This window comes from Gracilinanus agilis, chromosome 5 (assembly GCF_016433145.1).
Source record: "Gracilinanus agilis isolate LMUSP501 chromosome 5, AgileGrace, whole genome shotgun sequence".
Classification (NCBI taxonomy): Eukaryota; Metazoa; Chordata; class Mammalia; order Didelphimorphia; family Didelphidae; genus Gracilinanus; species Gracilinanus agilis.
Genome location: NC_058134.1, coordinates 109,178,900 through 109,206,655, shown reverse-complemented (window position 1 = coordinate 109,206,655; position 27,756 = coordinate 109,178,900). Strand labels below are relative to the sequence as shown.

At 36.4% G+C, this 27,756-nt stretch overlaps 1 protein-coding gene across 6 annotated transcripts in view; it reads right to left on the bottom strand.

The window, feature by feature from the left end:
* Nucleotides 1-27,756, bottom strand: part of BRAF (B-Raf proto-oncogene, serine/threonine kinase) — a 164,654-nt gene that overhangs the window by 13,389 nt on the left and 123,509 nt on the right. For all 6 annotated transcript variants that reach the window (XM_044678547.1, XM_044678545.1, XM_044678546.1 and 3 more), the window contains 5 exons: nucleotides 26,611-26,695; nucleotides 22,190-22,366; nucleotides 15,897-15,943; nucleotides 14,977-15,095; nucleotides 4,535-4,666 (listed from right to left, as the gene is read on the bottom strand). In XM_044678547.1, coding sequence (XP_044534482.1) covers nucleotides 4,535-4,666; nucleotides 14,977-15,095; nucleotides 15,897-15,943; nucleotides 22,190-22,366; nucleotides 26,611-26,695 — 560 coding nt within the window. The remainder of the gene's footprint in view (nucleotides 1-4,534; nucleotides 4,667-14,976; nucleotides 15,096-15,896; nucleotides 15,944-22,189; nucleotides 22,367-26,610; nucleotides 26,696-27,756) is intronic.

The window sequence follows — 27,756 nt, the reverse complement described above, 5'->3', positions numbered from 1 at the left end:
ATAGTTAACAGGTAATAGGATAATGAAATGGGGAAAGAAGCAAGGTTTTTTACTTTGTTTTATTATTTTATTATTTCTATATTTCACATATTCTGTATCTCAGACCCATATTAAAGACAATCACTGTGATAACTAAAAAGAAAAGTACCCACATGAGCTTACATTGGATGAATTTTACTTTTCAAGGGATTTTTCTTTTCAGTAAGGTTTTGTATTTCTTTTTCTGAGCCGTTAAATCTCTTTTCATTATTCTACTCTAATTTTTGTTTCTTTTCCCATTTTTTCCCTCTAACACTCTTTCTTGATTATACATACACATATATATGTATATATATATATTTTAAATTATTAAACCCTTACCTTTCATCTTAGGATTAATACTATGTATTGGTTCCAATGCAGAAGGGCAATAAAGGATGGGCAATGGAAGTTAAATGACTTGCCCAAGGTCACATTGCTAGGAAGTGACTAGGGCCATTTTTGAACCCAGGACCTCCCATCTCTAAGCTTGGCTTTCAATCCACTGAGCCACCTATCTGTCCCACCTCACCTGCCTTTTAAAAAAATCACTTGCTTTTAACTCTTCTAGAAATTCTTTTTTTCGGTTTGTGTCCAACCTACAGTTTTCTTTGAGGATTTGCTTATAGATGTTTTTGAGTCACTTTCTTCTTTTGAGTCACTTTTTCTTGAGCTCTCGTCACTAGTTCTTTATGGTCTAATTCTCTTTTGTTAGTTCATTCTTCCAACCTTCTTCTTGACTTTGGACATGTTAGTGCTGGGCTTATACACTTCTGGGGGAATATGTCTGGCCTGACTTCTGTTCTCTTACATCCTTTTGCTACTTTCACAGCTCAATCCAGGACTCTTTTAAGTTTTTAATCTTCCTAAAATGATATGAACCGGGGAGAGCTCTGTTCATTGTTCTCCTTGTCTGAACCTTATGAGTTCTTTAGGTTCTGATTTTTTGAGTTGTTTGGTTGAGTTTTAGTAGATTGCTGCTGGACTCAGTGACTGCCATCCTCCTCTGAAGCTCTGCACGTTTGGAGTGTCTGAAATGGTTTCCTTCGGTATGGTACACCTGCCCTGAAAATTCTATCACAGGCTTATGTTCCAAATTCAAAACTAAGTTACTGCTGCCTACAAGCAGCTACAGTTCTAGACCTTGTTCCTTGCTAAGTGGACAGCTAGGGCTCATGGTCATGACTTCCTTTCTGCTCTAGATCTGTGACCCAGGACTAGGTAGTGAGTGACAGAGCTACTACATAGCACTATTGGCTTTCCTGATCCAAACTGGTCTGGAACATTTTGTAGATTTTTGTAGAGAAGAAAGAGCGAGAAGACAGGCTCATTATCATGATCCCATCTCAAGAAAATAAGGAAGGAAACAAGTATTTATTAAGCACCTATTATGTGCCAGGCACTGTGCTAAATACCTTCCAAATATTACCTCATTTGATCCTTACAACAATTTTGTGTAGTAGATACTATTATGTAGTTAAGAAAACTGAGACAAACAGGTGAAATGATTTGCCCAGGGTCATACAGCTGGTAAGTGTTTTAGACTAGATTTGAACTTGGGGTTTCCTGACTATAGGCCCAGCACTCAATTCAATTAGCCATTAAGCTGCCTCTAAAAGAAAAATCCCACTAACAAGAGCTGTCATGATACCTCACTATATCAGTTGGATGAGGTAGTTTAAAGCCTATGTGCACAATGAATTATATATACATGGTAGGCACCTGAATGAAGACATTTATTTAAGAAAGAAGCAAAGGTTAATATTATACAGACTGAAGAAGTTTTGGTGGGAGTGTGAGAAGGAGGTAACTGTAAAGCTGTCAAACTCCTTAAAACAAAGGCTTTGGGGTTAGTATATCTGACATCATTCACTGTGCTAATCCTTAGCACTTTCTTCTATCTCCAAGCAACTGAATGATCAAAAAGATACTTTTACCACCAAAAATTAAAGCCAGAGAATACGTCTTGCTACATTAATTTCTTATAGGAAGTCACCTTTCAAATGGATGAGATACTTCAGCAATTGTGACATCCTCTCTTGCAACAGGAATTTTAAAACCAATTAAGAAGTGAGGATAGAAAAAGATATGTTCAATGATAGGAGAGCATACAGTCAACAATACAATAAAAGAAAAGAAAACACCCAGAAAAAAGCTTTATGGAAGGAATGAGGTCTAAGGAGACAAGGTACCACTTCTAGGAAAGATTATTCTCTTTCTATAATTAACAGAGAAACTATGACTCTGATGTTGGAAAAGAATACAGAAGAATGATTGCTGCTTTCCTTTGAGGAGACCCAGTTGTGATCTCACCAGGAAGGAGGCTAGTCCTGACAGCAAGAGAAGAATGACCAATTGAAGCTTAGAAGGGGGCAGTAAGGGCTCATTGTAGCTTCCTTCTTATGGAATTTAGGGTGGACAGGAAGAGAGAGTCCCACCTATTAACCTTAGCTCCAACAGAAAAGATGCCTCAAAAATGGAAGGTGTTAACACCTTTCCATATCAAGATATGGGAATAAGAATCTTCTCCCAAACTCTAAGACTGTGTGAGAACACCACTTACATTAAGATTACTCAGGGATGACTTTTTTCTATCTCTGTGGAGTTCTTCTCAAGTGATAACTGAATTTTTTTTTTAAAAAGGACTTGAGCCCATGGATCTATGCTAATATGCATCATGAATATAAATCAATAAACATTACCCAGAAGCCCTAGTAATCTCTCCAGAAATGTACCAGGGACATAAAAGAGAATATGGTGTAGGGTGCTGGGTTATCAAGTTAAATAAGAAGATAAAGCATGGGCAACATAAAGATATGTATTATCATGAGCTTTGCTATTGGGCCTATCTTTTTAAAAAACAAACTAACAAAATAACAGCATGTTCATCATGGCTTAAATCTGTACTAAATCTGTACTAAATGACCACTTGTTCAGGTTTTTTCATTCTTATTTTGGTATACTACCTCACCTATCATCTCCATCTGGTTTAAAACATTAATTCAGTACCTATGTCATCTTACTTAAAACTCAAAACTGAGCTAGGTGTCAGAGCTTTAGAACAGGTTAACAGTTTAAAATTAATACTGTATTAAACTGGAGAGAATTATACTCATTTAAAAAATTTAAAATACTAACTCATGATATATGTAAATCTGTCTGATGATTTAGTAAGAGACTTAATATGAACTAAACAAATGCAGATATGGAAATTCAATAATAATAAATATCTATCATATATAGCACAATGGTTGTACTTCTTGGAGAGTGTGAGTTACTGATCACCATAAATTAAAGTACAGAGAAACAGAAACAGGTTTTGTTTTTTTTAAAACCCTGACCTTTGGATTTAGAACCAATACTGTGTATTGGTTCCAAGGCAGAAGAGCAGGAAGGGCCAGGTAATTGGGGTTAAGTGACTTGCTCAGAATCACACAGCTAGGAAGTCTCTGAGGACAGGTTTGAACCCAGAACCTCCTGGCTCTAGACCTGGCTCTCAAATCCACTGAGCCGCCTAAACTGATACAATATGAATAGTTTTTTAAAAGAACAGCCAACATCACACATTGTTCAAAGAGCTTTTTGACAAGACATTTATATAATAATCTATAATGGAACAATCAATGACAAAACTAGAATTTTGAGATGGAACACAGATAAATTGAGAAAGGCAAAACACATGCCTTTCTACTGTGGGTATAAAATGAAGCAAATGGATTATTCTCCGCAGTCTTAAGTATTTAATGATTTTTCTCTGTTATTACAGAATACATGGTAAGAGGTAATTGTTAAAATCTTGAATTATGGTACTGTAATGAAGGTAGGGCCATATTTTACTAATGTTAATTTATTTTCTCTGGATCATCCTGTAAGTCTAATTCAATTTAAGTCCCTGAAAAACAGATCTGTAAAAAATTAGTTTTTAAAGTTTTTTTGGGGGGAGTGATGATATAGATGATAGAAAGGGAAGGGGCAAAGGATAGGAATCAGTGATATAGGAAAATCTGACATTTGTGTAACTCTAATTGGAGAAGAATGACATGTATGAAAATGCACCAAGTTATTTGGGAAAATTATGCATAAAGGAATTACTATGTAGCAATCAATGTCTTTATTCATTATGTAAGATTTGCAATGGAAGGAAAAGTATTAAAACCTGGTTGGGAAACAGAGCTGATTTTATTTTTAACATCTCAATGGTGAGGAGACCTCAAGAATGTCAATTGCATTTTTAGAATCTGTCTGGGTTCACTATTTCACTGGGGTAATATTAAGTTGTTTTGAATATCAATTCAAATTTAACAATTATTTGTTATCAAATATTTAAATATTGTTAGGTAAAAGAAAATGAACAGTAATACTAATGTTGAAACTCCATATAACCTCCAAAATAGTTGGAAAAATGCTAAAACATCATTTCATGAACTTAAATAGTTCTCTATAGAGAATGTTTTTATTCTGACTTGTATGAATCTTTATGTAAACAGTAAAATGAACCCCAAATCACACCATTTACCTGGTCCCTGTTGTTGATGTTTGAGTAAGGTAACTGTCCTGTCATCAACTCATACAGAACAATCCCAAATGCATATACATCTGATTGAAAGCTATATGGGTTTTTATCCTGCATTCTAATGACCTCTGGTGCCTGTTAGAACACAAAAAGAAAAAAAATAGTTCATTCTTCACTTCATTGTCTTTTGATAAATCAACTAGCAAGATTAAAGCCTGCAAAAAAAAAAAAACATTACTTGATTCCCATAGAATAAACATCCATATTGCAAACTATTCAATAATCTCTCTTAGTTAGTGGCCTAAAACACAATAAAAATTAACCGGAAAAGAAGAAAAGAAAATGAGAAATATAGGGAAAGGTTGCACAAAACTTGAGTCAGAGTCTGTTAGCTTATTTTCATAATATGGCAAATACTTAAGCAGGCTTGCTTACATTTGGGAAATTATGCAACTCTTTCCACAATCTTAAACTGCTTCCTGAAACTCAAACCTTCCTTTTAAAAATCATTATTGTCCTGGTAATTGCCTCATTATGAATCTTAGAACACTATAATCACCAAAGCACCAGACTTTCAGGTGATCAACAGGGCAATGAAGACACACAGTAGGTTTGAATCAGTGACAGCTTATGACTCTATATAACAACAGGTGGCACATAAGATACAGCTGAGAGAAAACATCTTAGTGGACAGCTAAAAGAGCCCTCAGAGGCCATTTAGTTTTGCACATACTTGACCAAAGGTTTCTTTTGCAATATCCTCAGTGCAATTTAGCCTTTGCTGAAAGACCTCTTAACACAAACTCATTACTTCCAAGATAGTTAATTCCACTATGGCAAAGTTCTAATTATGAGGAAAGTTTTCCTTGTCTCAAACCTAATTCAGGCTTCCTGTTACTTCTCTCCACAATTCTTAATTCTGTCCTCTGGGACCAAGTAGAACAAAAGTGCCATCCCTCTTACACATAATATCCTTTTTATTCATTCATTCATTCATTCATTCATTTATTTATTTATTTTAAACCCTTAACTTCTGTGTATTGACCTATAGGTGGAAGATTGGCAAGGGTAGGCAATGGGGGTCAAGTGACTTGCCCAGGGTCACACAGCTGGGAAGTGTCTGAGGTCGAATTTGAACCTAGGACCTCCTGTCTCTAGGCCTGGCTCTCAATCCACTGAGCTACCCAGCTGCCCATAATATCCTTTTAAATTAGGTGTTCTAAATCTCCGCCCCCCTCCCCCAACTGCCCATGACATGGTCTCCTCTAGCAGTGTGGTGAAATTTATAGATCTTCCTAGAATGATACTTTTAAATGAATACCATAAATGTGTTATCTTGAGTCTATACCTATACTATAATTTCCTTATAACAAATGAGATTACAAAGGAAACCAAATTATATTGAAATAGTTAGAAAAATATTGAAAAAGTTCACCCTAGATTAAAAACCTCTACTTTTTGGGGGCAGCTGGGTGGCTTGAGATTCGTTTAGAGAGTGGATTGAGAGTAGGGCCCAGAGATGGGAGGGCCTGGGTTCAAATCTGGCCTCAGACACTTCCTAGCTACTTGACCCTGGTATTGCCTAGCCCCTTAGCGTTCTTCTGCCTTAGAACCAATGCCCAGTATTGATTCTAAGACTGGAAGGTGAGGGTTTTAAAAAAAAAACAACAATCCACTACTTTTTAACCTTTGAAGTGTAAAAAATGTAATAACACAGAAGATGGTGGTCATGTTCTCTGAGTCACCTCTTTCCAGATCATATGCTGCTAATTCCTTAGGCTCATTTATGTCTTCCCTAAAACACAGTGCCAAGAACTCAGCTCGGTGTCTTGAATGTAGTCTAAACAGGGCAAAGTACAAAGACACCTTTCTTCTCAGAAACTATGCCTGTCTTAATGCAAGCTAAGAACTCATTTAGCTGATACAAGTAAAACCCAGTGGAATGGCCCATTGGCTACAGGGGAGGGGTTGGGGGTGGGTGTGTAAGAGGAGAAACTAGATATTTAAGGTATGGTCACCAGAAATTGGATTAACTTGATTTCAAAATAAAATAGACCCAAGTCAGGATGACTTTTATAGAAGTTTATTTACAATTAGGAAGGTTGAAGGTAGGGAAATTGAGAGAGAGAAACTCTGGCCCGGACCAAGTAAGAATTTAGAGGCCCCAGCAAAGGAGCATAGAGGTTAATTATAAACAAGGCTTCTAGCCACAGGGCCTTTTACAATTAGAGGCAAGAGAGACTTCCTTGAGGCTGGAGCCTCCAGAAACGCCAAGGGAGGAGAAAGGAAGTCAGCCTAACTTACCCACGTGACAATTCAGAGAGAAGTAGTCTGAGGTCTTGTCAGAGATTCTTCTACACCCAGTTCAAAGCCCAACTGCCTCCACAGGAAGTTATCATCATATTTAAAGGATAGCAGCTTTCGTCACTTCCTGCATCCACCTCCAATTTCAAGTGGACAAATGGCAGCCTCAACACTGTTTTGGACTGCCCAAAGGGCAGTCCCTTGCTTTTGATTTGTTACTTATTGTCACATGTGGGTAACAGACCTTCCCCTCCCCACTTAATTCTAATTTGGGTGGGGTGACATTATTTCTGATGGCTAGAGTCTAAACAATGAATGAGGATGAGCTAATTCCATTTACACAGGTGGGAGGAGGAGAGGGAAAGAACACGAATCATGAAACCAAGGGGAAATATTCTAAATTAATTAAATAAAAATTTAAAAAGTAAATATCAATAATATTAACAAATTAATAATAAATATCCTCATCAATTTTGAAAAAAAACTCATTTAACTTCTCTGGTTATCATGCCATGTTGCTAACTCAATGAGCTTGTACATCAGTCATGAAAACCTTGAAATTTTTCAACAGAGACTATATTTAGCCATCATCAACTTGCATTTGTAAATCTGACCCTTGGAAGCTCAGTGTAGAACTTTACACTTATCTCTATCAAATTAATCTTTATAAATTTGGCTTATCATTTAAGTGTGTTAAGTTCTTTCTGAATCTGGACCCTGTAAAGCAGTGTGTTATATTAGCCCTATAAGATTTATGTCATTTGTAAAATGAATAAGCATATCATCTATGGCTTCATGCAAGTCAATGATAAAAATGTTGAAAAAGGAAAGAACCAGAGACATCTCCCTGGGAAATTTCACTAAAGACCATTTCATAAAGTGACCTATCAGTGACAACTCTTTTAGTTCAGTCAAAACTACTTAAAAATCCACCATCTATATTATTGTTAGTCTTTATAACTCCATCTCTTCCACAAAGATATAAGAATCTATAAAATGTTTAGTATGTTATATGTCTTCAGTATTTCCCTCCAGTTAATTTACCCCATTCAAAAAAGGAAATGAGGTTGATATAGCATGGCCTATTTTTTTTCTTTCTTTCTTTAAAACCCTTACTTTCTGTTTTAGTAACAACCCTAAGAAAAAAAAGGCATGGGTTTGCCAATCGCATTTAAATGACTTGTTGAGGGTCATATAGCTAGGAAGTCTGTGAGGTCACATTTGAACAGAATCCTCTGGATTTTAGACATAGCACTCTGTCACCTAGCTGTCCCTGAATGACCTGTTCTTGATGGACAGAGGCAATGAGGATTGCAGAAAGGTATGGTGGCAAAGTAAGGCAGGCTAACTTAGGGAGAAGTTGTTATAGGAAGTATTGAGATTTCTCCTTTGGATTTTTCCAAATGGAAAGATTTAGAGACAATATTTGGGTTATGACCTAAAGAATGTGAAAGGTTAGAAGGAAGAGAAGAAAATATACCTGATTGTTTTTGCATATCCATCCATTTTTCCATTCATCCATTTTATCATCATAATTATATGTATTTACATGTGTGTGTGTATGTGTATTCCCCCCCCCCAAAGTATTATAAAGCATAGAATGACAACTCTTCCCCGCCCCCCCCTTTGGGCAAGCCATTTTTATTTTATTTATTTCTTTAAATTTAAATTTAAATATTTTATTTTTTAAAAAAAATTTCCATGGTTACATGCATGTTTTTACTTTCCCCTTCTCCCCGCCCCCTTCACCCTCCCCAAAGCCTACGCACATTTCCACTGGTTTTAATGTGTAGAATGACAACTCTTAAATTGTATGATGTGAGTCTGCCTTGGAATACAAGGCACCACTGTTTTAGATTTCAGAAAGCATTTAAAGGGCAGAGAAAAAGGAAATGTCAGTCCCTCTTGGTTAAGAGAGCTTCTTGTTTTCAAAGCAGTTAAAACATGGAAATCTACCTCTTATAATCTTAAGAGACCTAGGCCCTATTCCACCTCACTGGCCTTGTGAGTTATTGAGAAATGAAGAAATGGCCCTAAGATGAAGACACACATGATGAAAGTTAAGAGAGATGAACAAATGCATACAACATTAATTTATGTACCCTTATCTCAGGAGACTTAGAAAAGGAGTGACTTTTTAAAAGTTTGGGGTAAAAGAAAAATCCCTTTTTGTGGAAAGCCATCAAAGCCCATGACATTTCACAGTGTGTCACCAGCTCTGAAAAAACCCGCATAGCAGGTGTCAGAATGATGGATGTTTCACTCAATTTCCCCTATGTGACTCTTTTCTCACTAGCATTTCCTTTTACTGAAACTACTGAAAACAGTATCCTTACTCAACCATAGGGAAACACAGAAAAACAATACAGGCTAATAGCAAGGACATTTACAGTCACAGACCACTCACTATCCCTAACTAAACCCTTAAAATACAGAAACTTTCCCTAAAATCATCCCCACAATAAACCAGCAGTTAGTGAGTTAATGTAAATTTCTAAATTCCCGAGCAAGAATGTACCTGGCCTGGATTTGCTCCCAAACTCCCACTGATCAAGGAAACAGTGAATTACAAGGAAAACAGGGGAATGACAAATTAGCACAGAATCATCCTTCCAGAACTGCATTCTTATTAACCCTGTAGCAGAAAGAACAGCAAACTTACCTTTGAAGAATAGGGAAAAATGAAAGACTATAATTGAAACAATATTTGGATTAAACTGATATTATTGTATCTTTTTTGATGTAATCAACTACCATAACTATCTTCTTGATTGATGATATGTCTGAATAACATAGAGTAAGAATATGCTTGATTTAATTAGTTAAAATATAATTAACCATTATGCTTAACTAGGAAATGATGTTCTTATACCTTACGGATGGCTGAAAATAATAAAGCTCCAACTAAGCCATTCTGTAATGAATAATTTTTAACAAGCTTGCTTCTTTGTTTAATCACAGTAGGACAATTAGTAAATGCCAATCATATGATATTTCAAAAGTTAATGTGTGATTTTTAATGTACGGGAAAATCAAAATCTGTATGAGATCATAAAGAAAAAAAAGGGTATAAAAATAAAAATCAGCAGATGGCACCAGAGAGAACAGGCTCTACAATTTCACTTGCATTCTGGCTCGTTTTCATTTCATTTTGCCATGCCATCCCACCTCCAGAGACACGCCCCCCCCCCCCCCCCCAAACCTGAGCAAAGAGCAGGCTCTTTGCACCTTTTTTGCTGTACAGTTATTTCTTTTTATTTATCCAGACCCAAGCATCATCTGCATGGGGATAAATTAGAAGCCTTCCCAATAAGATTAGGAATGAAACAAGGATGCCCATTATCACCTCTATTATTTAACATTGTACTAGAAATACTAGCAGTAGCAATTAGAGAAGAAAAAGAAATTGAAGGTATTAAAATAGGCAATGAGGAGACCACTATTACTCTTTGCAGATGATATGATGGTCTACTAAAAGAATGCTAAATAATAAACTAAAAAGCTAGTGGAAATAATAACTCTAGCAAAGTTGTAGGATACAAAATAAATGCACATAAATCATCAGCATTTCTATATATTTCCAACACATCTCAGTAGCAAGAGTTTAGAAAGAGAAATGCCATTTAATATCACACTAGACAATATAAAATACTTAGGAATCTATCTACCAAAACAAACACAGGAATTATATGAACATAACTACAAAACACTTTCGAAACAATTAAAACTAGATCTAAACAATTGGAAAAACATTGATAGGTAGGATGAGCTAACACAATAAAAATGACCATTCTACCCAAATTAAATTACTTATTTAGTGCCAAGCACAGGATAACAAGATCCATATGTAGCTCTGATTCAATAGCAACAGCAGAATATTCAGCAGTTAGTTGTGACCTGAATTCACACTTGTCTTTTTTCTTTTTAAAAAGTATTATTTTTAATATTCTTTTAAAAAATTTAATTAAATTCCTTCTCTCCCATCTCTCTGCCACCCACTGAGAAGACAAACTATATGATATCAATTCTGTGCGAAATCATACAAAACATTTACATATTAGTCACACTGTAAAAGAAAAAGCAAGAAAAACTAAGAATGTAAGAAAATAGTATTTCAATTTTCATTGAGTTAATAATTTCTCTCTCTAGAGATGAATAGGATTTTTCATCATGATTGCTTTGAAATTGTCTTAGATCACTGTATCATTCAGAGTAGCCAAGTCTTTCATATTTGATCATAAGTACAACATTGCTTTACTGTGTGTCCATTGATCTCCTGGTCCTTCTTACTTCACTTTCTATCAGTTCAGATTGGTCTTACCTTGTTCTGAGACTACACTCCTGATCATTTCTTATAGGCACAATAGTACTTTCATCACAATCCTATGCCAAAACCTCTCCAGTCATTTCCCAGTTGATGAGCATCCTCTCAACTTCCATTTCTTTGCCACCTCAAAAAGATCGCTATAAATATTTTTGTACATATAGTTCCTTTTCCTTTTATTTCTTTGGGATAATGGCATTGTTCAGTCAAAGGGTCTATATTTTTAAAAGCCCTTTGGGGACATTTCCAAATTATTCTCCAGGATGGTTGGAACAGTTCACAACTGTACTAACAGTGCATTTGTATATCTCCCCCATCTCCAAATTTGTCATTTCTAATACGTATTAGCTGGTACCACAGAGTCATTTTAATGTACATTTCTCTAATCATGTGATTTGGAGCACTTTTTTCAAGTGACTATTAATAGTTTTAATTTTTCTTTTGAAAATTATATACTTCTATCCTCTGGCCATTTATCAACTGGGGAATGGCTCTTATTTTTATAAAACTGACTCAATTATTTAAAAATTTTATTAGAGAAACTTGCTGCAAAAATTTTTGATATTACTTCATTATCTATGGTATCATTTTTCAGTCACATCTGACCCTTTGTGAGTTCTTTTGGGGTTTTCTTGGTAGAAATAATGGAATGGTTTGACATTTCCTTCTCCAGCTCATTTTACAGATGAGGAAAATGAAGCAGATAAGATCAAGTGACTTGCTCAGGGTCACACAGCAAGGAAGTATCTGTGGCCACATTTGAACTTAGGCCTTCCTGACTTCCTCTTTGAATCATTTCTGATGAGAATGAGATTTAATCATTGCCTGTACCATCCCCCCACTCCTCTCTTCCCCCATCACTATAAAAGGTCTTTCTTGAATGACTCTTTTATGTGAGAAAATTTTCCCCTTCTCCCAGTGCATCCTTTTTCACCCCTATATTATCTATGGAGATTATTCCAACACAATTGACTCATAATGTGCCCTCTGTTTATGTAGACTCCTTCTAACTACTCTAATAATGACAAAATTCTTGAGTTACACGTGCCATCTTTCCATGTAGGAATGTAAACAGTTTAACTTTAAGTCCCTTATGATTTCTCTTTCATGTATTCCTTTTTACGTTTCTCCTGAGTCATTTAAATATCAAAATTTCTATTTAGTTTTGGTTTTTTCATCAGGAATGTTTCAAAGTCCCCTAATCCAGTATTCACTTTTTTCTTCTGAAGGATTTATACTCATTTTTGCTAGGTCGGTTATTCTTGTTTGTGTGAAGAGTGAATCAAACTTTCTTTGTCTATCAATCAGTAACTTTTAAATTAATAAATCAAGAACTCAAAACACCCTTACTTAACACTAAGTAAGAGAGTTCCCAAGTCACTTGCTAAAGTGGGTACAATTCCAGAGGGCACTTGGCTCACTGACGCAGTCTCTGAAGCCGTCCTCCAAAGAAGCAGTCCCAAGGAGAAGGTCCGAGCCCAAAATCCAAGCCAAAGGTCCAAGGTCAAGATCCAAGCCCAAGATCCCAGCTGAAGAAGATTCAAGCCAAAGTCTCTTGGACAGGAAATTCAGGACTTTTTATAGTCCTATTCCCACATCACTTTCTGTCCCTTCCTCCAATTTACAGGAATCAATTGCAGTCTTTCAATATTGCCCGGGGGTGGTCAGTGTCCTCTGGAGTTGTCACCCACTTTAGCAAGTGACTTGTGAACTCTCTTACTTAGTATTAAATAGGGGTTTTTTGAGTGCTTGATTGATTAATTTAAAAGCCACTGATTGATAGACAAAGAAAAGTTTAATTCTCCCTTCACAGTTGTAATTCTAACTCCTTTTTGCCCCCAGGAATATCCTATTCCAAGCCTTCTGCAAAATCTTGTGTGATCCTAATTGTGACACCCTGATAGTTGAATTATTTCTTTCAGGCTGCATGCAATAATTTCTTCTTGACATAGGAGCTCTGGAATTTGGTTATAGTAATTCTGGGAGTTTTCATTTTGAGGTCTCTTTCAGGTGGTGATTGGTGGAGTCTTTCAATTTCTATTTTGCCTCTGGATCTACTATATCAGAGTAGTTTCCCCTTTTAATTTCTTGAAAAATGATTTTTTTTATCATAGCTTTTCAGGTAGTCCAATAATTCTTAAATAATCTTTCTTCAAACTATATTTCAGGTCAGTTGTGTTTTTTTTTGATGAGACAGCTCACATTTTCTTCTATTTTATTTTCATTTAACTTTATTTCTTTGACTTCTCATGGAATCATTAGCTTCTACCTTCCCAATTCTAAAACTCATACTTTTCAATCCTTTTGATTGTTAATGTTTTTGAAGGAAAGAATGGCAGAACAGATTAATAACTGCCCTAAGGTGAAATAAAAATTGTCTTACTTGATTAAAAAAAAAACAACTAGGGAAAGGTGCCTAACTCCATAGATCAACAAGAAATAAAATCTGAAATTTTAATCCAGGCAATTTTTTCCTTTCTAGCAGAGAAGGAAATGCAATTTCCTTATAATTATAATTCCTTATAATTTTTTAAGATTGAAGTTGAAGAGAAGGAAAATCTGTTAAGCCCCAATTCTGGCCAAACTTTCTTTTAGTTTGTGACTATTACTGAATATTTAATATTGAAAGTAATGTTAACTTATAGAAGGAAAGCTCTAAATAATATTGGATCTCTCTTTGATCTACTATTGGATTTCTCTTTGATCTAAAAACAGTCTAATGGAAGTAAAGATAAGCCCATTACTTATTTATCAGTAAACGAATGACACTGAATATTTAACTATGAAAACAAAAAAAAAGAAAGGACAAACCTGAAAATATTTACCAATTTGCCTATACCCTTCACTGGTTCAAATCAAACAGTAGCAAAAGTATATCAGTGACATTTGTTTTGATCTTGTAACTTTAGCTTTGGAGTTTTAGGATTCAAGATACTGCTTTTTGCCCACCTTGATATTGTTCTCACATTCAGGATACCATTACTACCTAGTTTTAGTATATATCTTTAAGTATATATCTTTATCACCTGGTCCAAACTGTCATACTGGTCCAAATGTAACATAGAACTCTTACTGAGAGAATGACAATGAAAATAATAAGGACTTTTATACAAATTTTGACCATGGGCAAGTAATTTAAGTGATTTAACCTCTGTGCCCCCAAGACAACTTTCTAATACTCTTAAATTACAAAGGAGTTGCTAATATCAATATAAGCCAAAGAAATTCCCATTATGAGTCCCTTCATAGGTGCTGAGACTACTACTCCTAACCCTCTTATCAAAAGAAATGTACAAAATAAAGAAAAGACAAACAAAACCCCCCAAACCTTTTAATGATATTTTAATATGGTAATTACAAATAATGCTTTTCCAGTGTAGATGTATTTTTTTTCCTTGGCAAAGGTCTCATTTTAGGCATATGTGCTAATATTTGAACTACTAGATTATGAGTGACACATTTCTGGTCTAAAATTCAGCTAACAAGAATGAATTTTCTTCTTATCTTTTATAAAAAATGTGTCAAGAGTGGAACCTAAATACCTGATTATATCTTTGATCTCATCAGTATAGATATTTCCCTCAATAAAACAGACCGTGACTCATCCAGACTTATTTGACCCATGTAAATTTGGGTTTGGGTTATATTCTCCTACAAATTCATCACAATGAGCACCACCTCACTGCAGCCTGCTTAGACTTACCATTAGCTTCTGTGTAATTACTGAGAACTGTAAAAAATGCAATTTTTTAAGGGAGTGGCATCTTCAAAGAGCAAAAATTAAATCTTATAATGATGAAATAGCCTAAATTCTTACCATCCACAAGATGGATCCAGACAACTGTTCAAACTGATGGGAGCCACTCCACCGAGATTTCACTGTAGCCAGACCAAAATCTCCTATTTTTACTGTGAGGTCTTCATGAAGAAATATATCTGAGGTGAAGTAAGTAAAAGAAAAACAACATCTATATTTTAAACCCTACAAACACCACAAAAAGCTTTAGCTACAAGGAATCTAACTTATATAACTTTGTGAACTCTACTCGTGTCATTTAAAAAAAGTTTTATCATTTTCCAAAGTTATCAAGTTTGCTTTAAAAATCATGAGTCCTATTTAAATTACATGGCCTATTCCTAAGTCTCATATTCTCAATACTAGGAATGAACTCTGAGTGGGTGAGAAAGCCATCCTGACACTTTTTTTGGGAAGGCCTTCAAACCATCCCAGAATAGCTACCAAAGCTGGCAAGGATGACAGTCTGTACCATTTTGGTCAGAAACACCTACCACTTAGGTGGTATGTTACAGCAGGAGAAGTTAAGGTGACAGATGCATAAGACGGAACATAGTAAATATAAATATCTTTGCTTCCTTTTTATCATCCCACTTCATGTACTATGTAATATTTTATATCTGCAGGTTATTACTGGGCAGGCCAAGAAGGACTTGAAAGTCCTAGAAACTCTGACCCATCTTACAAGTAATTTGGGGTGAAACAAAAATAAAAAGCTGCTATCAGAGAACCTTTGCAGATTCTACTCTTGTGCTCGGTCAGAAAACCAAAAGGTTTTGATAATGGTTCCTAAGTCAAAGTCATGGCTGAATTCCAATCAATACTTTTCACCTTGATATTATCATATTTAACATGCAAACTTTTATACAATGTGAGGAAGCCCCACAACAGAAAAAGGCAAGTTGTTTTTACATTCCAAAGGGACAGTACTGAAAGGATACTATTACTCTTGAGGTCTCTGTGGATGATTGACTTGGCATGTAAATAACTGAAAAAAAAAAAAAGCCAAAATTATTTTAGCTTGAGAAGCATGATTGAAATCTTTGATTTTGAAACTTAATAGTACTTAAATTGTGAAGCAAAATGATCCTAGATAGGAAGTAACATTATAATAGCCTTTAGATATGACAAAATAAAAAATTTACCATTAAGTAATTTAAGATCAGAGAACACTGTACCTTTCCAGTACAGCCAACATCAGATAGTTTTCTATAAAAATAAGCTTCCAGCTTAATATTCTATGACTCTCATATATGAATTCTTTGCTCCAGTCAGATCGGTCTATTGTGAACATGTACTTTTTTACTATTTGCTCACATTTTACCCTATTCTAAGAACATGCCTTCCTCGATCCCTTTTCTCCACCTAACTAAACCTAAATCACTCAAATTCTCCCTCTCTGTCAAGTCTTTCTATGACCACGCCAGTTTGGAAGGATTTCTCTATCCTCTAAACTAGAGGGTATAATGGTCCAACTAGTCATTTGTTACTCATAAACAATAGTAAAAGATAAATTTTCTTTTCAGTATATTTATCGTTTACTTGATTAGATTCTAAGTTCTAATAGTGGGCTGAATGTACTTAAATAACTGCCACAACTACAAGGATCAGATTTTATATGTGAATAGTCAGTGTGTCAATTTTGAAGTCACATGATGATCTTGAGGATTTAATGTTGTATGATAATCCAATTTTAGTTTTATAGAAAGGAGGGAGAATTTTCCATCCTTAATTTTATATTTAAAAGCAATGCTTAAGATTGGACGGAGAGCTGGCATGAGTCACAAAGATCTGGGTTCAGATCCTAACTGAGACATCTTGGCCTGTGATCCTGGGGCAAAGAACTTCAACTCTCAGGCAGCTGAACCTCTCCTTCTTCCCCACGGCAACTCCCCAAGGCTTTCTAAGTGGCAGAATAGTTGGTGATTTAGTTTTGGCTCTTTATCTACTGCTCCATCTAACTGCCTCACAAGTAAAGGAAAGGTGAAGTGACTTATTAGGCAATATCTGAGGCAGGATTTATGCTTAGATCTTCCTAACTTCTAAGTATGGCACCTCTTAGTGAGGAAACTCCTTTTACCAATACTGACAGACATTTGCTTGGCCTTGGAGAATTGCCTGTCAGACTAAGAAATTAATTAAGTGACTTATCAAGGACCACATAGTCCAATAATTCAAAGATGTGGAACCTGACCCTGAGCTTTCTGAGGGTGAGGCCAACTTTCTATCTACTCCGATGATATCTAACCACCTTATATTAATATCTCTTTATATATAATATCAATACAAGTCAGAAATATAAAGCTCACAGTTCCACAGCCAAAGAGTATACCCCTGACCAGTCAGGATAGAATACATATTCTGCAAATAGGTATCATAAGTCTAGAGCAGTGATGGGCAAACTTTTTAAAGAGGGGGCCAAAGGAAAGGAAATGCTCATCTGTCAGTCTGTTTCTAAGGCAACTCTTTCCAAGTTTCATTGTATTGTATCCTACTCATTGTATTCGTCAGATTAGGAATAATGTAGTGCCTCAGGATAGAACATTTCAGCCCCCACCCCCAACCCAGCATCTGGCTCACGGGCTGTAGTTTGCCCATCGCTGGTCTAGAGGGAAACCAGAAGGAAGAGAGGGTAGATTAATTAGCTATTCCTATTGAGGAGAGGAGAAAACACTAAGTGCTGGTTACGGGTGAGGATTATATAGATTCCATGAGAATAAAAACTACATCAATTATTCTGGTACCTTCCTTGGCCCTTAGTAGAATGCTTTGTGTGATGACTTAAGAATTACTGAATGAATGAAACTTGAACATAACAAATGAAAGCACATAGTGGGGCAAAGGAAAGCTTTTGGGAGCCAGGATAGGCCAATGGGTTTTAGTTTTACCCTTAGCAGAACTCTCAAGTGGACTTCAAAGTGTAACCAGATCTTGCTACCTCATTCTAAAAAGTATTTCTATTTCAAGCCTTCTATTTCTAGAGGATGGCTGCTGGCCATGATGAAAGCCAGGAAACAGGACAGGAAATATGCCTATATACCTAGCTTCTAGTAATAACTCAAATGTCTCCAAACCCATATTACTTGAGTTGAGACTGATCATGCTATGGGCAGTGATAAATATGACTTGAGAAGGCTCTTAGGGAGCTGTTTATTAGGTATTTATAGATCCAGAAAATGGAAACTGTTTCTCTTTCTTCTTGTACTTCAGAGTGATCTGACACAGTCATCCCAATGGCTATCAATCCTAACATATGGCTGCTAAATACATCATTTCTATGATTCAGAATTGCCAAATGCCTAGATGAAAATCCACATCCTCAACATTCTTCCTCGTTTGCCTCAGCCCTACCCTTAATGAGTCTCTATTCTGATCTTCCCTCCCAAATGACTGGGTCCTCTGGAAACTCTTATATTATTAACACATTTCTCTTTATTTTAGATCTCTAACAGCCTGTCCATCTTCTTTCATTCATAGAAACTTATCTTGCCCATGACAGAAATACCATCAGTATTTCTTTTATTGCCTCCTGACACACCAGACCAGGAGGAACAAGAGGAAAACTCCTTGATCTTCAATGTTATTTCCAGACCCAAAGTAGTTTCCTCAGCTGTCTCCTCCACAGAAGTTGACTTCATCTACCTCTATCAACCCTATCCAAATCCTAGTTGCAGTCATCTACTGCCCCCCAAGACATTTTCCCTATCTCCTCAAGGAGTTTACTATCTGGCTTATAGTCTTTTTCCTCAAAATTTGTTTCCACTTGGGGATTTACAGACACACATGCACACATACATATGTATATGTATATAGATATAGATAGATATAGATATCCATCAAATATTTGGGCTTCTTAGTTCATTAACTTCTTCAATTCCTATGATCCTGTTGGTCATAGGTTCTTCTTTCTGTCTTGGCCACCCAAAAGAAAGGTTATACCCTAAGTGATTTACCACCATTATCCAGTACTATGAAATCCCTCTCTTGGACAGCAAACTTGCCATCCTCAATCTGCTTTACTCCTTCTAATCCTATGTTTTACTCATTGTGAAAAGCCTCCAATTATGTCACACCTCTAGTCTATCTACCCTGAATTAGTCTCACTTTCTTCCCTTCTAAGTCTCAACTCTAGATTTAAAAGCTTTTGAGCCAACCAAAGTTATACAACATCACCTACTCCTGAATACTGCTCCCTTGTTCTACTACCACTCATACTTTGCTAAATTAAAAAAACTAGGTTATTCGCAGCACCCTTCTTTTCCATTCCTATTCTTATATGCTACTGAATGCCACTGAAGGAAGTTGCAAAAGCATAAGTGTTCCACTACAAATTATCTTAATTCAACTGGGATCATGTTTGCATGGTAATCTCTGTTATTCTCTAGTGAAATGAGTTCCTCACAAAATTTGCTCCAAAATTTATTTATTTATTTATTTTCTCAAGTCTAAGCAGACTTAGACTATGGTCTCTTTTTATTGAGATGATAGAGGCCACATTAGCTGTAAGCTCTCCCCTAATTTATGCCTTAAAGCCTCTCAATAGCATTCCCATCATCTCCTTCCTGGCTCTACTTTTAAAGGAAGAGCTAGTTCTTCTGGTCAAGGCCAATTGTTTGCTTCTGCATTTGATACCAATGCAAGAACATCTCTGGGAGCTTACCCTTTTAATCATTCCTTCTATCTTCAATCTCTCTTTATAGTCTAATTCCCTCCTTGCTACATATGAATATGCTCAAATCTCTCAACCCAAAAAGTTTTTACTTGGCTCTGACATCTCCCTCAGGCTATTGTGCTGTTATCTTTTGTCCTTTTAGCTGCCAAACTCCTGGAAAAAGCTGCCTGTACTCACTGTGTCCACATCCTAGTCTTGTCAACTCCCTTGAAATTTGACTTCCAAACCATCCCTTGATTGTACTAATCTATTATTTGCTAAACCTTTTCTCAATTCCTATTCTTTTCTCCCACTCTGTAGTTTTCCCCACTGCCAATAGCTTTCTCTCCTTCCTAAACTTTTGCTGACATTGCCTTCTCCGGATTCTTCTCTTACTTGACTCTCCCATTTCTGTCTCCTTTTCTGAATCTACTGTAAAAAGATTCCTAATTGATTTCCTTCTAGTTTCTCAGATATCTAGTCTATCCTTTATCTAGCTGCTGAAATAATCTTTCTAAAGCACAAGTAGATTTCATCATCTCACTCTCTTAATTTCAGTGGCTTTTTCTTGTCTACAGGAAACACTATTAACCTCTCAGTTTAGCCATTAAAAATCCCTTTATTTTAATTCAATCCATCTTTCCAGAATGATTTCACATTACTTTTCATCCACATATTCAGTGCTCAAGCCATACTGGCATTCTTCCTGCTTCACACATTAGGCATTTGATCTGCCACAGGCTTTCTGAATGTAGGAAATATCCTTAATCCTGAACCCTGACTTGTAGAATCCTTAGCTTTGTTCAAGGCTCAAATTAGGTGCTATCTCCTACGGGTAAAATCTTTCCTGATTTTCTTAGTTTTTGGTGTTCTTTACCTCCTTAAATTATCTTCTACTAACTCACTCATTTTGTAAATGTGGTAATACTCCCAGGAAAATGTAAGCTTTTCATAGGCTTGCTTTTCATTTTGTCCTTTAGTTCAAGGACTTAGCACATAATTAGTACCTCTGCACATAATTAATGTTTGCTTAATGTGGGAGAGTGTTCCTATCTCAATCAACATTCAGGCCTGATTTTTAATTCTGTTAAGTGGGTAACTTACTCACATATTTAAATCAAGCACATACCTGGCAAATTTACAATCATTTTTAGTTGCTTTCTGAGATTCATACTTAGGTGACAAATAGCACTGGGCTATATTACAAAAGATTGAACATCTACCTTGTTTCACTTTTTGGTGAATTCCTTATTCCCTTCCACCTTGGTTTCAATGCTTTTTGTCAGATTTTTAAATATGCATTTTAAATCTCTGAATTGGTCTCTATCTTTATTGTCTAACACTTATTTTACATGCTTTCACTTACAGATACAAGTTAAGAGTTGTATTACTGTCAGTTACAAAGTTCTAACTTCTGCCATTCCCTTCAAAGCAAGATGACTTCTAAATATTTTTCTGACTATATACTACTCTCTCTATTCTTTTTGGCCAGCTCTAAAGATACGAACCTTTTTCCCCCTCCACTAAAATGTTAATTTCTGATCTTGCTATTTGAGCTTGATGAATACTCATTTAAAATATAAGCTCCTTGTCAACAGTATCTATTTTATATTTGGATGTCTTACCATATATTAAGGGATATTTAATATATTTTGTTCAATTCAATTGAATTTCTGAGTCTTGTCATTTTTATAACTAGTTTAACCAGCAGTTTAAATGGCACATTTAATACTGGCTATGACTTAGTATCTAATTGGCATACTCTGACATTTATCTGAACCTTGGTGTAATATAGTCTAAGATTTCCCCAAATATTAAGAGGTATTCAGAATTAGGTCTATTTTTACATATGTGAAAAGAACTAATTCATAGGATTTTAAGGTCTTAGAGATGAAAGAGACCTAGAGGTTATCTTTATCAATTTCTTATTTAATAAGTGATGAAACTTGGGCTCAGAACAATTAAGTGACTTGCCTAAGGTAGTCTGTGGCATTGCTAACACTAGAATTCAGATGATCTGAATCCCAACCCAGTTCTAATAAGAAAACTGTATGCATAATAATATTAGGAGAAAGGCTAACCAGTTTTTTTTAGTCTTTAAATGAATTAATAAGAAGGTACCTAAATGCTTATAATTTGCCACCCTTAGACTAAAAGTTTTCTAGTTCCAATATTCAGAAAATGGATTCCTTTTAAGAAAAAGAACCTATAATTATAATGGCCACCGCATGTAGATTTTTTTGGGAGCTCTAACTATGATTATATAAAGACTGAAGAGGTGGTCTGGGGCTAGGTTATAGTGGTCCTTGAATGTGAGAAAGTTAAGTTAATTGTAAATAGTTGAGTTAATAGTTGACTTGGGAGATAAATAGATTAAAGGAAACAAGGATCCAGTACAGATAATATTGCACATGTAAGATCTTATCTTTATTTAACAATGGGTTCCTGGAATAATAAAAAATGTAGGAGAAGTGATAGAGATAGAAGGCAAGGAAATAGCTTTGGTTTTAGTCTGGGTCTTTAAAGCATACATAAGCTCTCTTACAAAATTAATTCAAAGAGTTTCAAAAGAGACATACTTACTCCATGCCTTGTGCTGTTTGCCGTGCAATATCTATTAGTTTGATCATCTCAAATTTGGTCTCAATGATATGTAGATGGTGATATAAGCTGGAGCCTTCACACCACTGTGTGACAATGGCCAGCTGTGGTTTTGTTGAATAACCCATAAAGAGTAGGATATTAACATGTCGTGTTTTCCTGTAAAAAGAAAGGTTCAATACACTGAGTGAGCATTTATGGAATCCCTATTATATACCAGGTCTTATGCTATCACTACCAAGATAAAACAGTCCTAACCTTTGAGGAGTTTACTTACTTCACCCAAGAGTTGGGGTGGAGGGTAGGCAGAAGGATAGAATGACATATAGAGAGAGATGTAAAAATAAGACATACAAAGCAAATACAACGTTTCTGATGGAAAGAGCACTAACAACTAGGGGTATCAAGAAAGACTTGTGCATCAAAGTTATTGCTGAACTTCTGGTACAAAACAGAATAAGAGAACTATCTCTTTTCCATAAGTTTTCCCAGTTATTTCAAGTAACCATTACATACTTTTCATCCTTTTCTCTGGGAGAAGCACATCTAAATTTTCCAGTAACACTGGCCACAATATCTGTGTCTCTGAATTCTGGCTGCCCTTCTTTCTATATACTGTTTTGTCACTGTCCCTCTTAAAATGTGATGCACAGATTTGAATATGATACTGAACATATATCTGACCAATTTCCTGTCACTTGGATATCCTTGTTGTAGTCATATCATACTGCTGATATTTTGGGGAGGAAAAATTGTTGAATATGAAATCTGCTAGAAAAATAGTATTCTGTTTCTACATCTTCTGCTATATTGAGAATTTGATTCAATTCAATGAAATACTAATTTAACACTTTTAATGTACAATGCACTGTACTGGACAAGTACTGAGGTTACAAAAAAATTATTAAAAAGATTTCAGCTCTCATGAAGTTTATATTCAATTGCATGTGATATGGATACATCAGAACAGTGATAAGTAGAATAAAGATTAGGAGTGACAAGGATAAAGAAAAGATCAAAGAACTCTGGTAATATGGGAGGAGGGAGAAAGCATTTGTAGTTGAGGGAAATGAAGGAAAGTTTCCAAGGAGCTGGGGCCAGAGCTAGAATCTTGAAGGAAGCTGAGGATTCTGAGAAACAATGTTGAAAAATGAGCCCATTCCATACACAGGGATGGCTTTTATAAACTTAGGGAGGCAGATGGAATGGTGAGTTCTAGGAATGGCTAGTTATCCTGGTTTAGCTCATGGGTAGTGAGTTCATTCCCCTCAGACCCTTGTAGGTTAAATGACTTGCCCAAAGTCACATGGATAATAAGCAGAAGAGAAGATTCAAACCTAGATTTCCTAACTCAAAAGCCCATTCCCTTTCTATGGTTCCATGCCAGAAATATAGACAGGAGCCAGATTGTAAAAAGCCTCAGGTGGTAAGAAGAATTTATATTTTAGTCTAACAATTATAGCAAGCATTTATATAGCACTTTATGGGGTTTGCAAAGTCTTTTTATTCTTATTTATTTATTTGTTTGTTCATTCGCTTGTTCATCTATCTATCTATCTATCTATCTATCTATCTATCTATCTATCTATCTATCTATCTATCTATCTATCTATCAAAACCCTTACCTTCCTTCGTGGAGTCAATACTGTGTATTGGCTCCAAAGCAGAAGAGTGGTAAGGGTAGGCAATGGGGGTCAAGTGACTTGCCCAGGGTCACATGGCTGGGAAGTGTTCGAGGCCAGATTTGAACCTAGGATCTCCCATCTCTTGGACTGGCTCTCAATCCACTGAGCTACCCAGCTGCCCCCTGCAAAGTCTTTTAAAAAAAATCTTTACCTTCCATTTTATAATCAATACTGCATATCGGTTCCAAGGCAGAAGAGTGATAAGGGCTAGACAATGGGGGTTAAGTGATTTGCCCAGGATCACCCAGCTTGGAAGTGTCTGAGGCTAAATTTCAACCAAGACCTCCCGTCTCTGGGCCTGGCTCTCTATCCACTAAGCCACCTCTTCTACACACTTAATCTCACTTGATCTTCACAACAACCCTGAGAAGAAGATTTTTAATCCCTATTTTATAGAAAAGGAAACTGAGGCAGACCAAGGTTGAGTGACTTGCTTAGGACCTCACAAAAATAAGTGTCTAAAGCTTCATCTGATCTCAGATCTTCCCAATTTCAGGTCCAAAGCAGGATACACAGCACCACCTAGCTTCCAGACTTAACAGGAAGCCTAAGGGCTAACCCCTCTACTTGTGCCCTGGATCAGATCCCCTCTTCCCTTCCTTCAGGAATTTACTACTAGAATAGTCTCTTAATCTCCCCAGTGTTCAAACTCTGTATCCACTGGCTTATTTTCTCCACCTACAAACATGCCCAGATCCTCCACATCTATAAAAAAACCTTAAATTATCCATATTGTTTCTCAAGCTATTATCCTTTATCTCCATCTAGGTGAACCTTTTCTCAGTTTGAGTGCCCAGAAGGCAAATTCAAGACTCTTTGTGAAAGACCAGAAGGAGGAAGTTCTTGCTTTGGGCCCAAGGACAAAGGGGTGGAGCATACAAAAAATGTTCTCAGGCACTGGAAAGAGGGGGAACAGAGCAGCAACTCTAAGTGCCAGCTAGTACAACTAGTACCATGTCTTTGCCAACACTGCTCTATCTTGTTTGATTTTCACAGCTAAATTCCTAAAAAACACTATACTTGGTTTGGTTTTTCAAGCCTATCGTAATCTGGTCCCTTCCTATCTTTCCAGTTTTCTTATACCTTGTTCCCCTCCATTCAATCTACCACCTAGGAACACTAGTTTCCTGCCCTTCTTCAATGAGACACTCAGCTACCCAACTGTGCTTTTTTCACTAGCTATCTCCTTTGCCTAGAATGTTCTCCATCTTGGAATCCCTGGCTTCCTTCAAAATTAGCTCAAATCCCTCTTGTGTAGATGGCTCTTCCTGAGCTGCACAGATGCTACACTGTCTTTTCTGGGATAGATCTTTTATGCCTATATTTGGAATGTAGCCAACTACTTAAAAGCTGCTTCCCCTATTACAATGTAAGCTTCTTTAGGGTAGAGACTATTTTTGCCTTTATTTCCTTCATACAACTTAGCATGGTGTCTGGTACATAGGCAAGGACTGTATCCTTTATTCAAACCTCTCTCACAAACTAGACTTGCAGGTTTGACCACATCATGACCTTGCTCAAGAGCTTTAATTGTTTTCCACTGCCTCCAGAATAAAATACAGCATCTCTGTTTGGCATTTAAGGCCCTACTCAATCTGGCTCCAGTCTGTCTTTCCATATTGACCAAGCAGGAGTCTATCTCATATACCACAGATTCCATCCAAATGGGCCCCACTACAGTTGTCTGTCCACAACAGTCCATCTTTTACTCCTTGGCACCTCCATACAAGTTGGATAGTCTCTTCTCTGCCACTTCCATCTCCTGAATCTCTGATTTCCTTTAGGGCTTAGTTCAAGTGACACTGATTTCCAAAGGCCTTTCCTAATTTCCCAGTTGTTGGGACTCTTCTGCCTCCACTGCAATTTCTTTGTATTTTTCCCATATGCTTTGGGATTACATTTTTGTGTACATGTCATGGCTTCCACTCCAGTTTATATGTTAGCTCCTGGAGAATGACTGTCTCATTCTCTACGTGTTCAAAGCACAGGGCCTGGCATACAGCAGATACTTAAAAAGCATATTGAAATGAAGTGCATTTGAGCCTAAAGTGACACATTGCTTTAATAAATATATTTGTGAAGGAGGGACTAAAAAAGGCAAAGACAAGAGTAGCATGGGGGAATGATGATGAGGTTACTATAATAGTTCAGAGGAGAGATGAGAACCTGGACAAACTGGTGAACTAATTATGGAGAAAGGGATGAATGGGAGATGTGGAGGCAAACACACGACTTAAAAGTAACTGAATGTAGTGGAATACAGTAGGGACAAAAAAGTCTGAGAATTTAGGTGACTGGGGGGATGGTGTAGCCTTCAAGAAAAATATTTAAGGATGGAATAAGAATGAATAGGCTTGGGGGAGGGGAAGAAGAATGATGAGTTTATCTGGGGACAGTCTAAGTTTGGGATGCCTACAGAACATCCATCCAGGTGGAGATGCCTCAAAACCAGATGCTATGTAGAACTGGGGTAGAGAAGAGAGATAATTAAAGTTGAACCTATAGAAATGGGAGGAGTCATATCCATAGAGATGATAAATTAGTCTATATGAAGGCCAAAGAATAAAGTATAATGAGAAAAGAGAAGAGGGCTCAGTACTGAGGCTGTAGGACTCCCAGACTCTGGGACACAAGAATATGTCAAAGCTAATAAATAACTGGGAAATACATCTTAATGAGCATCTTAATTCTCTGGAAAATAATTCGCACAATGCTCACCTGAGCACTCCTACTTCATTTTTGAAGGCCTGTAATTGCTGAGGTGTGGGTGCTGTCACATTCAACATTTTCACAGCTACATCACCTAGAAGAGAATTATCATCTCATGAGTAAAGCATTTTAAAAAAATTTTTTATTTTGAATATTTTCCCATAGTTAACGTATTTCATGTTCTTTCCCTCTCCCCCAAACCCCTCTAACCCCCCCCCCTTAGCTGACACACAATTCCACTGGGTTTTTTACATGTATCATTAATCAAGACCTAATTCCATATTATTGATAGTTGGACTAGAGTTATCGTTTAGTGTCTACATCCCCAATAAAATCAGCCCATGTGTTCAAGCAGTTGTTTTTCTTCTGTGTTTCTCCTCCCACAGTTCTTCCTCTGAATGTGGCTAGTTTTCTTTCTCATAAGTCCCTAAGCCTTGCTCTGGATCCTTGCATTGCTGCTAGTAGAGAAGTCCGTTATGTTTGATTGTACCACAGTGTATCCACCTCTGTGTACAATGTTCTCCTGGATCTGCTCCTTTCACTCTGCATAAATTCCTGGAGGTCTTTCTAGTTCACATGGAATTCCTCCAGTTCTTTATTCCTTTAAGTACAATAGTATTCCATCACCAACAGATACCACAATTTGTTCAGTCATTCCCCAATCGAGGGACATTCTCTCATTTTCCAATTTTTTGCCACCACAAAGAGCGCGGCTATAAATATTTTTGTACGAGTCTAGAAAAGCATTTTTTAAAAGAGAAGTATGGTTAGGTATTTTCACCAGTCACCATCAAGTCTACATCACTAGAAAATCTGCTTATGAATTACATCTTAGCTTCTTAAGTTTTCTTATTTTCTGAGGAGGAAAAACTAACCTACAAGATGATTACATGCAAGAAGATCTTATATTGTTTAAATTATTGGGAATTCAGTTTTGTCAGTACATTCCAAAGCCATTTTCTTTCTTTAAAAACAAACAAAAAACCTTACCTTCTGTTTTAGAATTGATACAAAATATTGGTTCCAAGGCAGAAGGGTGGTAAGTGCTAGGCAACTGAGATTAAATGACTTGCCCAGGGACACATAGCTAGAAGTGTCTGAGGCCATATTTGAACCCAGGACCTCCTGGATCCAGGTCTAGCTCTCTATCCACTG